General features: G+C 47.8%; 1 protein-coding gene across 2 annotated transcripts in view; it reads left to right on the top strand.

The window, feature by feature from the left end:
* RPTOR (regulatory associated protein of MTOR complex 1) overlaps positions 1–13,203 on the top strand; it is a 267,094-nt gene that overhangs the window by 197,487 nt on the left and 56,404 nt on the right. For both annotated transcript variants that reach the window (XM_073606845.1, XM_073606844.1), the window contains exons 8-9: positions 4,298–4,398; positions 8,360–8,504. In XM_073606845.1, the coding sequence (XP_073462946.1) occupies positions 4,298–4,398; positions 8,360–8,504 (246 nt within the window). The remainder of the gene's footprint in view (positions 1–4,297; positions 4,399–8,359; positions 8,505–13,203) is intronic.

Here is a 13,203-nt window from a genome sequence, read left to right on the forward strand (position 1 = left end):
TGACTGCAGAGTCCTGGGGAGACCTGATATATTGACTGCTGGGTCCTGGGGAGACCTGATATATTGACTGCTGGGTCCTGGGGAGAGCTGATATAGTGACTGCAGGGTCCTGGGGACAGCAGTTATAGTGACTGCAGGGTCCTGGGGACAGCAGTTATAGTGAATGCAGGGTCCTGGGGAGAGCAGATCTAGTGAATGCAGGCTCCTGGGTTTAGTAACACTTTATGGATAGGTTCACACCTGTGCAGGTGGTGCCACTGCTGCAGGACCCGCAAAGGGAAATGCGTGGCCCAGTTATCCTAATGGCACGCCATCCGCACTGGGAATCGGAACCGTGCTGTATAAGCGGTTCCCATGTGGGCTGCTGTTCCCACGGAGTGCGGCAGCCCATTCAAATGATTGGGCTCTTGTGCCCGTAAAACCCGTGGCCTGTATGATCCCACATGTGTGAACCTAGAGTAAAGGAGAGGTATGGGGAAAGCTCCTATGGCCCCCCTACTCCTATGGATGACCAGTGTGCACCTCATTCCGCACCCCTGTGACCCGTTTTCAGCTGACAGCGGGATAAATCCCTCCTGACAGTCACCGGCACTGCAGACTGAATACTGAGCAATCGATGGACTTTGATCGTTCAATTCTCGTGTGTGTGTGTGGGGGGGGGGGGGGGATGGTGGCTGCTAGGATCGTTGCTGCAGCCATCTGGGGGGGGAGTATAAATGTTTTGTTTTTTTTTTTTATTCCCTATTTTCTTGTAAAGTGACCTTATAGACGTTTCCACAGTTCTGAAGTCATGAAGTGTGAGATGTCTGCTGTGTTCCTGCCAGGGAGCTGTGGCACCGCCTATAGCTGCCATCAAAAGCCAATGGCTTCTAAACAATTACTTTTTTTTTTTTTTTAAATAAAAATCTTGTTTTCAGCTTTCTTTCATCCTTCGATGCATTTCAGTGCTGCGGAACCCTTACAGCCTTTTTGCAGCCACCTCCTATCTCCATTCACTCCAATGTCTGCCTGGCATTTCTCAGGGCAGGTTCCCTGACGGTGATTACAGTGGATCCCGCCTTCATGATGTGCGTGGAAACTGACTCTTGTAGTCTCAAATAGAAGCCGTGTGAGAGCGTGACAACACAGGAGTGCAATTGGGAGACGGGACAAAACGTCCTTTAATAACAGGAGGTGTCTGAGCAAGGAGCGCCATGGCGGGATCACCGGGGATGATTACAGTGAAAGAATGCAGATTGAAGAAGTTTGAAAATGACATGTTAACACCCTCCTGCCCGCTCATCCTGGCATTCATTTAACTGGTTTTGTACACCTGGGGGAGGGAAGGTCTGCCTAATCATGTGACCACTGTGATTGGCTCTCAGTGGTCACATGATCAGTCCCGCCAGTTAGTACAGACCGAGAGGTGACAACCTCTGGTTGCATGTGGGCGCTGAAGCCTCTTCTTATTGCCACTGTATGTATACATTTCGGGGTGGGAAGAGGTTAAAGTTTTAAACCAATGTTAAATGTTATTGGTTGGGCGTAGATCTGCGTTAAATCCTCTGGGCTCCTCCCACCAGCAGGCAGGTGTTCTGCTCTGTGTAACACATGCGCTGGTGTGCAATGTGATGTGTTACGTGAACTGGAACTGTTTATTTTTTATTTTTTCTTTATGTATTGAAAGTGAAAAAAAAAACTTCACTAAACTTTATTCAGCGCAGCACGCTGTGACACTGCGGGGTGATGTGCGCTGCAGATATTCTGCATTTTTACAGCGTGTACGGTATGAGCCGGACGCATGAAAAACAATTATCCTCCAATGTGCTCTGGTGTGGAGCCGGCATTGAAGAATGCAGATCAACGCAGCCAATGTGAATGAGCCCCCCAAGAGGAAAGTCGCCGATCGCAGCACCTGCATTGCTCATGTGACAGGTTTGCTTTACAGACGTGAATAGAGCTGTTTGCTTTTCTCAGTCTCCTATTGCTTTCAATGAGGCTTTCTGTCCGCAGCTAATCGCAGGGAACCCCCACTTTGTCCCCCGCAGCTAATCGCAGGGATCCCCCACTGTGTCCCCCCCACAGCTAAGAGTAGGGAATCCCCCCGTGTCCCCCGCAGCTAATCACAGGGAACCCCCAATGTGTCCCCCGCAGCTAATCACAGGCAGTGATGGGGGGTAGGGTTTATTGGTGAAAAATTATCACCATTGCCAGTCTGCCTTCAGTTGGTTGTAGATTTTGAACAGGTAGAGGGATATAACCATGCCGGGTAGGAAGACGCCAATCCCAGTGACCCCTCGGTGACAATGAAGGCGTATGGCGAAGGTGCGGGTTCTTGCGACTTCACCAGATGTTTTCCTGTTTGTTTCTCTGAAATTATTGATGTGATCTGCAGCATTCAAGTCAGGAGAGCTGCAGTCACACCGCCGCAGCCCATTACATAAGGCACACGGGGGAGAGCGCAGTGCTATTGTTTCCTTTATTGCAGCAGCTGGGAGGAGACGACCGGCCGCTCTACACACAGCCAGCAGATCTTTCATCTTCATACACCTCTACAGCCAGCCATACACCCCGTACAATCTCCTCCCAAATTCCGAAAAATCGGAGCAAGAAATTCCGAGTGAAAACTGAGAAATTCATTCGCTCGCCATGCCGATGTTTTTTTTTTTTACCGACGTTCGATTGCAGAACATGCTATTTTTCCCAAATGAAAGCTGCGGTCACCATTAGAAACACTTTCCATCTTAATCAATCTGACCTCTCTATAGAAATTTAGACTAATATTCTAAAAAAAAATCCTACATGTGTGCGTCCGGCTTTCGTCTCCATTTACCGATTTGCTGTGTTCTGAATGGTTGGGCCCTTCTTGCAACATGTTACTTTGGAGCATCCGACCTCCCTTCCCCTTCCCCCTGCGACAAACCGAAAAGTGGAAGTTCCATCTTTGTTAAAGTGAGAGCATCACCGAAACATTCTGCCATACATATCACATGGAAAGGAGAACTAGTCTGTTTTTCCTCTCCACAACTGTATCTGCAAGTTAGGAGAAGTGTGGAGAAAGTGTGGCTAGGAGTCTCTTTCCCATTCCCTGGGTGGGTGGGTCCCATTCACTCTTGTACCCCTGTGGCCCAGAGTCGGCTTATAGTGGCTGCTTCCCTGCTGTTATCTGGTGCGGCAGAAGCATGGAAGCATCCAGACAATATTGTCAGAGTCCACCCTCGGCTTCCTGATTGACAGCTGGCTCCACCTTTTCAGCGCATGGATTATAGCTGGAGCCAGCCGTGCTCATTCTCCTCTAAAGCTTGGCGGTGGAGGGGCAGAGCAGACAGCAGGGACTGACAGTCACTCCTCTGTGATTGGAGCAGACTGAGTGCTCAGCGGTCATGTGATCACTCAGATCTCGGTGTTCGGAGTTGACATGGGTCAACGGCAGATCACACCACTTCTGCACCACGGAGGGGAGTTTTTGGGGGAGGTTTTTTTTTTTTTTTTTTAATGGGGAGTAGCATGGATGGTTTTTATTTAAGTCATTTTTGAGTGTTTTAAAATCTGCATCTTTCATTACATCAATGGACACTATGGAGGTTCCTCATCCAGGCATTTCCTGTTAAGTGACACCACTTTGTCCCTGTCTTCCAGTTGTCACCCTCTCTCACAGCGTCTAATAAAGACTACACGGGCATGGTGCGCTGTTCTCACCAATGGGAGATCCACCCTGAGGAATGCGTAGTTGGAAGGCATGTAGACCTGAAGAGTGGAGGAGTTACTAAAACTGGAGAGTACAAAATTTGGCACAGCTCTGCATGGCAGCCAATCGGCTTCCAGGTTTTATTGTCAAAGCTTCACTGAACAAGCTGAAGTTAGAAGCTGATTGGTTGCCATGCACAGCTGCACCAGATTCTGCGTGCTCCAGTTTTTGTAAATCTCCCCCAATGTGTCTTTAAAGAGGCTGCAAGAGATCAGCAGGGCTGAGATGTAACAAAGCATGAAATAAAAAAAGGCAAAACTAGATACATTAGTGAAGAAAATGTCTTTCCTTTGCCGTTAAATCTTCATTAAATAAAAGTTAAAATGGTAAATCTGAACAGGAGGTGAAAATGTTCCGTCTTCCCATTGGTCAGTTACAGATCTTGGCGACTTTGATGTTTTCTAAGCTCTGAGTCCTCGCTGGGGAATCGGCGTCAGTGATTGGATTTGTGACCCTCGTCTCTCCTGTCATGTTGCGGTGACTTGTCGTCATCCCCAGCGGGATTCCCTCCGCCACCACCAAGGTAATTGTATTTCCTTTCCACTCATGTGTCTTTCTTCTCCTCCTCAGGATTCCGGGACGATTGAATGACAGGCGCACTCCTCTAGGAGAACTCAACTGGATCTTCACCGCAATTACTGACACCATCGCATGGAATGTCCTGCCAAGAGGTACGCAGATACTGGCCGTCACTGCGCGCCTGCTGATAGACTGGCACACAACGCAGCTTCCTTCTGCCATATTGTATCTGGGGTGTCTTCTCATTGACCAGTTACTGCTCCAGCTCCTGGAAATAAGGGAAAGAGAACACTCCAGTTGCCTCATCCTTAAATCATTGAGAGAGTGCAAAAGAAAAAGGGTTCCAAAAAGGGTAACCCAAGGTCGGACTTTAAGGGCACAGCAAACAAGAGATATAAAAAAAAAATATATATATATATATATATATATATATATATATATATTAATATTATGTATAGTACAAAAAAAGAACATGAAAGGAACAAATAAAAATCATATATACAGAATATACATGATGTGAGCCCTAATGCGTCTACGCGTTTCGTTGTCAAAACTTCTTCAGGACACACTCGGGGTTCATTGATTGCAAGAAAGAGAAAAGGTCTCACTATCTTGCAGAGGAGTCAACGCCAATCAAAAGGTAGTAAAAAAATGGGAATTTTCAATATTGGGACGGATGACTCGTAATGAGCGCAAATCAGAGCACGAGGACAGATGAGAGCCGACTGTGGGCAAAGCAAAAATAGGTGTCCAGGTGTGGCAGTCTCGAACAGGGCATACCATACAGAGTAAAAGACAGTATATAGCCATATAGCGTTGATATAAACAAGAAGGTCCTACAAATCAAGGTAGCCAAAACGGGGGCTTGATTGTACCCCAAGTTTGGTCCACAGATAGCAGTCCAAATTGGACTGTTGTAGTCCAAAACAAAAACTGTGGGTATGGTAGTGTAACGAAAATCCCCTGGGAGAGAGCAAAAGCGCTCTTCAAGCTTTTTTGCTCTCCTCAGGGGATTTTTTCCCCACAGTTTTTGTTTTGGACTACAACAGTCCAATTTGGACTGCTATCTGTGGACCATACTTGGGGTACAATCAAGCTCCCGTTTTGGCTACTTTGGTTTATAGAACCTTCTTGTTTATATCAACACTATATGGCTATATACTGTCTTTTACTCTGTAGGGTATCCCCTGTTCGAGACTGCCACACCTGGACACCTATTTTTGCTTTGCTCACAGTCGGCTCTCATCTGTCCTTGTGCTCTGATTTGCGCTTATTACGAGTCATCCGTCCCAATATTGGAAATTCCCATTTTTTTTACTACCTTTTGATTGGCGTTGACTCCTCTGCAAGATAGTAAGACCTTTTCTCTTTCTTGCAATCAATGAACCCCGAGTGTGTCCTGAAGAAGTTTTGACAACGAAACCCGTAGACGCATTAGGGCTCACATCATGTATATTCTGTATATATGATTTTTATATGTTCCTTTCATGTCCTTTTTTGTACTATACATATATATATATCTATATTTGTGTTTCAATAAAAGTTGATATATTTTTTCATATCTCTTTTGTTTGCTGTGCCCTTAAAGTCTGACCTTGGGTTACCCTTTTTGGAACCCTTTTTCTTTTGAACTGTTCCAGCTCCTGGATCCCACATATATCCACTAATGAGAATAGTCACAGAGAGAGCCCCTCCTCCTTTCAAAACTGGGGGCCCCTCCTCTGCTCAAAACTGAGATTTATATACCAGGCACTTGCTGGGGCGTTCACATATACAGTGCATCCGGAAAGTATTCACAGCGCTTCACATTTTCCACATTTTGTTATGTTACAGCCTTATTCCAAAATGGAATAAATTCATTATTTTCCTGAAAATTCTACAAACAATACCCCATAATGACAACGTGAAAGAAGTTTGTTTGAAATCTTTGCAAATTATTCCAAATAAAAGAAAATACCATGTACATAAGTATTCACAGCCTTTGCTCAATACTTTGGTGAAGCTTCTTTGGCACCAATTACAGCCTCAAGTCTTGTTGAGTATGATGCTACAAGCTTGGCACACCTATTTTTGGGAAGTTTCTCCCATTCTTCTTTGCAGGACCTCTCAAGCTCCATCAGGTTGGATGGGGAGCGTCGGTGCACGGCCATTTTCAGATCTCTCCAGAGATGTTCAATCGGGTTCAAGTCTGGGCTCTGGCTGGGCAACTCAAGGACCTTCACAGAGTTGTCCCCATAGCCACTCCTTTGTTATCTTGGCTGTGTGCTTAGGGTCGATGTCTTGTTGGAAGATGAACCTTCACCATAGTCTGAGGTCCAGAGCAGGTTTTCATCAAGGATGTCTCTGTACATTACTGCATTCATCTTTCCATCAATCCTGACTAGTCTCCCAGTTCCTACCACTGAATAACATCCCAACAGCATGATGCTGCCACCATCATGCTTCACTGTAGGGATGGTATTGGCCAGGTGATGAGCGGTGCCTGGTTTCCTCCAGACATGGCGCTTGCTATTCAGGTCAAAGAGTAAAATCTTTGTTTCATCAGACCAGAGAATTTTGTTTCTCATGGTCTGAAAGTCCTTCAGGTGGCTTTTGGCAAACTCCAGACGGGATGTCATGTGCCTTTTTACGGAGTATTGGCTTCCGTCTGGACACTCTACCATACAGGCCTGATTGGTGGAGTGCTGCAGAGATGGTTGTCCTTCTGGAAGGTTCTCCTCTCTCCACAGAGAAACGCTGGAGCTCTGTCAGAGTGACCATCAGGTTCTTGGTCACCTCCCTGACTAAGGCCCTTCTCCCCCGATCGCTCAGTTTGGCCGGGCGGCCCGCTCTAGGAAGAGTCCTGGTGGTTCCAAGCTTCTTCCATTTATGGATGATGGAGGCCACTGTGCTCATTGGGACCTTCAATGCTGCAGAAATTTTTCTGTACCCTTCCCCAGATCTGTGCCTCCATACAATCCTGTCTCGGAGGTCTACATACAATTCCTTGGACTTCATGGCTTGGTTTGTGCTCTGACATGCACTGTTAACTGTGGGACCCTTATAAAGACAGGTGTGTGCCCTTCCAAATCATGTCCAATCAACTGAATTTACCACAGGTGGACTCCAATCAAGTTGTAGAAACATCTCAATGATGATCAGTGGACACAGGATGCACCTGAGGCTCTGCATACTTATGTACATGGGATTTTTTCCTTTTATTTTTAATAAATTTGCAAAGATTTCAAACAAACTTCTTTCATGTTGTCATTATGGGGTATTGTTTGTAGAATTTTAAGGAAAGTAATGATCCATTTTGGAATAAGGCTGTAACGTAACAAAATGTAGAAAAAGTGAAGCGCTGTGAATACTTTCCGGATGCACTGTATTTAACCCATTCCTACCCGTCACCCCACTACCGGAACACAGTGCTGTATACTGTATATAGCTGAGAGAAGAGCCGGGATTCAGAATCCTCAGACCACCACACCGGCTGCATGGACACTGACAGCTCATCACCCATAGAGGTAAGTAATGTACTTAGGCGCCACACACACACACACACACACACACACACACACACACACACACACACACACACACACAGCGCAGATGACTGACAGCCTTAGCTGTGCATGTTTCCCTATGACACCTTGTAGAGGGGGGTGTGACCATTCCCTGCACTCATGTCTCAGATTACACTCAGCTCCTTGCTCTGTGCTGTGCATTGTGTGATATCAGATCCCTGCCCCCTGCCTTCTGGAGCTGAGAAATCCTGTGTAAATTCTGCACTTTGAATGGTTGTAGAGAAGAGTGCAGATAAATGGGTACAACTTATGTTGAAGGAATTTTTTTCACTCTCTGAGGCTAGTCACCTCAATGGGGATATGGAGGGTTTACACTCACTTTAAGATATAGGATGTTTGCTGTCTGTAGAATTTTTCCCTCATTTCCTCTTGTGTTCAGGACAGGAAGTGATAGGAAATTTCCTCATTGAGGACACAGGAAATTAAAAAAAAAAAAAAGTTTAGCTCCTCCCCTGCTGTATCCATAACCGGCTTTAGCAGCTCCATAGATGACAAGATTTCTCTGCTGTCCTGATCCTTGGTGATCCGAGCCTCTCTTCTCTCTCAGATCTCTTCCAGAAGCTGTTCCGACAGGACCTGCTGGTGGCCAGCCTCTTCCGCAACTTCCTATTGGCTGAGAGGATTATGAGGTCTTACAATTGCACGCCTGTCAGCAGTCCTCGGCTGCCCCCCACTTTCATGCATGCCATGTGGTAAGTCCTTACAGTTGGCTTTTCTTTTTTGTTCTTAATTTAAATCTCTCTGAAACTTTAAAGCGGAAGAGAAACTACATCTGTTCCTCACAATGTCCCCTCCCCCTCCTCCTGCCTGTCCTACCTAACCTATATATAAAATGTCTGTGTACTTACCTATTCTTAATTGGGTCCGGTCACATGATCCCACAACTCTAGCTCCCTTGTGTCAGTGAGCGGCTGCTGCAGGGGAGAGGGGGGGGGGGGGAGTGCGGCAACAACGGCTGGGCCATGGGAGCCAATGGGTGATGTCGCCGCTCCCTTACACAGAGCTGAGGGATCATGTGACTGGATTGGACCAGAGTGGATTGAAAATAGGTAAGTACACAGATATTTTCTTTGCAGGGGAGAGGGGCCGTTTATAAGAATAGTTATAGTTCGGCGTTCCTTACATCTCTTCCTATCGAATCCGCTGACAACTTCTCCACTTCTGCACAATACATAGGAAGACGCATTGCAAGCCCCCCATAATAGTGTTATCTGTGGTCATGTGACTGGCGGGTTACCTTCTCCAGCATCTCATAGGGATTGGGGAGGGGATATCGGCTGCTGTATTGACAGCAATACCCCACACATGAGCAATTATGTGCGACTCTAAATCCTTGTTTACACTTGCTTTGCTCTTTGAAGAACGATCCACTCTTGGATCGTCGTTCTGAGAGCAGGCGGTGAGCTGGGGTTGTATCGCCTTGTATCAGCACCTCCTAAAATACTGGACTACTGCATCGAAAATGCGTGGTTACAGCATGGTCCCCTTCTCTTGAATAGGTCGTGTTTGGTGGGCGGTAGTGCTTCAATTATTTTGGAGTCTCCTTGTTATTGGAGTCAGCTGTATGCACCCTCCCGGAGCCGGGTGTATGGGTGGGCAGCCCCTCCCGGAGCCGGGTGTATGGGTGGGCAGCCCCTCCCGGAGCCGGGTGTATGGGTGGGCAGCCCCTCCCGGAGGCGGGTGTATGGGTGGGCAGCCCCTCCCGGAGGCGGGTGTATGGGTGGGCAGCCCCTCCCGGAACCGGGTGTATGGGTGGGCAGCCCCTCCCGGAGGCGGGTGTATGGGTGGGCAGCCCCTCCCGCAGGCGGGTGTATGGGTGGGCAGCCCCTCCCGCAGGCGGGTGTATGGGTGGGCAGCCCCTCCCGCAGGCGGGTGTATGGGTGGGCAGCCCCTCCCGCAGGCGGGTGTATGGGTGGGCCGCCTCCCCCCCCCCGCTGCCGTGGTGTATGGGTGGGCCGCCCCTCCCGCTGCCGTGGTGTATGGGTGGGCCGCAGCCGGGGTGTATGGGTGGGCCGCCCCTCCCGCAGCCGGGGTGTCAGGTTGTCTCTGCTCCCCATCTTTAGGCAGCGTAGGAGGGGCTCCGTACAGTTGCTAGATGTGTAAATCCTCCCGTACGCGGCTCCTCTCATCTGTTTTTGTGGATTTTTATTGAAATGGCGATGTCAGCCGGCCTCCCTTCCATGTAATCTGCTGCCCCTCCCCCATCTCAGGACATCTATTGATGAGACTTGCGACTTCTCTGAACATTTACGCTGGAAATATAATTTTCCTGAGATTACCATCTGAGGGCAAAATAGATTTTTGATCGTTTTTCTTAGAAGTCTTAAAAGGAGATTTATCTTTAATCTTGGCAAGTGAAACGCAATCCGCTGTCACTCACCGCCTTCCGGAACGCGGCAATGTCACCTTCAGAGCCGGAGCAAATACAGTGACCTGAATAGCGGGGATTATGGCCGGCCGTCGTCTGCTGTGATCACAGGCACTGAAGAGAACCTGTCACATGCACTGGTGAGTGGAAGGCTCTTCTAGGTGGCGGCACCTTTCATGGCCCTAATAAAGTTCTTCTGCTGGGTTCCCCTAAATCTGGAGCGCACCCCGGATACAGATCTAGAGGCCTGGATCCTCCTTCCAGCCCACATCACACAATGCCATCCGGGCTTCTTCAACAATTGGCGAGACCCACAGTGCCAGGGGGCGGTCCAGCACTTTGGGGGGGGGGGGGTCATCCGGGACAAGGTGGGTCTGATCTACACAGAAGATTCTGGAGGTCACAATTATACAAAAAAAACTGAAATTAAATAAATGAAAAAGTGTCACAAAGCAAAAAAAAACGTCCAATATATATGGAGGCACCGCACCGCATGCTATACAATGTCAGGATATTGACAAATAAATTGTTAATATGTAGGTGCGCTGTCCCTTTAAATTCATATAAAAAAATAAATAAAATGGCAAATATATACTCACCGGCCACTTTATTAGGTACACCTTGCTAGTAGCGGGTTGGACCCCCTTTTGCCTTCATTCTTGGTGGCGTAGATACAACAAGGTGTTGGAAACATTTCTCAGAGATTTTGCTCCATAGTAACACGATAACATCACACAGTTGCTGCAGATTTGTCAGCTGCACATCCATGATGCGAATCTCCCATTCCACCACATCCCAAAGGTGCTCTATTGGATGAGATCTGGTGAGTGTGGAGACCATTGGAGTACAGGGACCTCATTGTCCAGTGGTGAGATGATTGGAGCTTTGTGACATGGGGCATTATCCTGCTGGAAGGAGCCATCAGAAGATGGGGACACTGTAGTCATAAAGGGATGGACATGGTCAGCAACAATACTCAGGTAGGACGTGGTGTATAAACGATGCTCAATTGGTACTAAGGGGCCCAAAGTGTGCCGAGAAAATATCCCCCCCCCCCCCCCACCATTACACCCCCCACCACCAGCCTGAACCGGAGATACAAGGCAGGATGGATCCATGTGCCAAATTCTGACCCCACCATCTGAATGTCGGAGCTGAAATCCAGACTCATCAGACCAGGCAACGTTTTTCCAATCTTCTATTGTCCAATTTTGGTGATCTCTGCGAATTGTTTCCTGTTCTTAGATAACAGGAGTTGCACCCGATGTGGTCTTCTGCTGCTGTAGCCCATCTGCTTCAAGGTTTGTGTTATGTCTTCAGAGATGGTATTCTGCACACCTTGGGTGTAACGAGTGGTAATTTGAGTTACTGTTGCCTTTCTATCATCTCCAACCAGTCTGCCTATTCTCCTCTGACCTCTGATATCAACAAGGCATTTTTCTCCACACAACTGCCGCTCAATAATATATTTTCTCTTTTTCCCACCATTCTCTAAACCCAAGAGATGGTTGTGTCTGAAAATCCCAGAAATACTCAGACCAGCCCGTCCGGCACTAACAACCATGCACTTCAGTCATTTAAATCCCCTTTCTTCCTCTTTCTGATGCTCGGTTTGAACTTCAGCAGGTTGTCTTCACCACGTCTAGAGACCTAATGGCATTGAGTTGCTGCCATGTGATCGGTTGATTAGCAATTTGTTTTAACAAGCAGTTGAACAGGCGTACCTAATGAAGTGGCCGGTGAGTGTATGTAGATCACCAACAGCAATGAACCTGCTCTGAAGTAACAGACTGGTCCAAACCAATTTCCCATCCCCCCATGAGGATGTCTACGAGGACGCAACCCGTAGGGGCAGAGGCTTGATACAGACATCATCACACAGGCGCGCTCAGGTGGGCAGCATGCTGAGTCGGTATTGATATTACATGCTGTACATCTTCTTTCTATTAATTTGTATTGGGGCTGTGAGTCCAGCCAGGGCCGCTAGCATCTAATATTTGACCACGACCACGAGGCGGAGTATTGGTGGAGGCGGCGTGTTGGTGGAGGCGGCGTGTTGGCGAAGGCGGCGTGTTGGCGGAGGCGGCGTGTTGGCAGAGGCGGCGTGTTGGCAGAGGCGGCGTGTTGGCGGAGGCGGCGTGTTGGCGGCGTGTCGGCAGAGGCGGCGTGTTGATGTTTTTAGCGAGGACGTGTCTGGGGGGGGGTGTCTATCGGTCTAATTCTCTGTTGACCTCTTATTAAAGAACTGCTGACATCACAGTTGGGGATAAATATTTATTTACTCATAACAATTTTATATGTTTTTTATAAATTTAAAGGGGCCGCACACCTATATATTTACAGTATAATTATATAGCGCTATACTGAGCTGTGGGCAACCTGAAGTTCATTCTGCTTATATTTCACCTTCCCTGATCCCCCCCCCCCCCCCCCTTCTCATCAACTTGTTTTCTTTGTTTTTTTATATAAAACTTTTTTTTTTTTTTATTACATATCTAATTTTAGACCCATTAATGACATCACTGGGTCTCTGTGATTCTCTCTGCAATGCCTTCAGATCATACATAGTAGGAGGGGCCAGCAGGGGGTGCAGCTTCATGTACTCCACAGCCCTGATGCAAGTACTAGTCTGGCTGGAGGAGTGGGCATTCCTATGCAGCCCTCCCTAGGTTAACACCCAGATGATGCTGACTCTCCGTGATTGAAAGAATTGGAATTCAAATGAATGAAAGGGACGGGACAGGGCAAGGAACAGTCAGACTGGGGAGGAAAGGGCTAGATGGTGCTGGACGTCCAGCCAGGAAATGATGTTGGCTTTTTACCTGACTTGCTGCAACTTCTGATACTCAATCCCTGCAACTCCTAAAGACCGGCGCTGGCAAGTGGCTCTTGTGCTTGTGCAGAATGCGCCAAATCCACCTACCTGTCTAGAACGCGGGTGGGAATTTGGCGCACACTGCGTCACGTTTACCACGCATGTCAGAGATGTTCACACAACCCGCCCCCCCTTCCCCCGATATCTC

Source organism: Aquarana catesbeiana, linkage group LG12, assembly GCF_042186555.1.
Source record: "Aquarana catesbeiana isolate 2022-GZ linkage group LG12, ASM4218655v1, whole genome shotgun sequence".
NCBI lineage: Eukaryota > Metazoa > Chordata > Amphibia > Anura > Ranidae > Aquarana > Aquarana catesbeiana.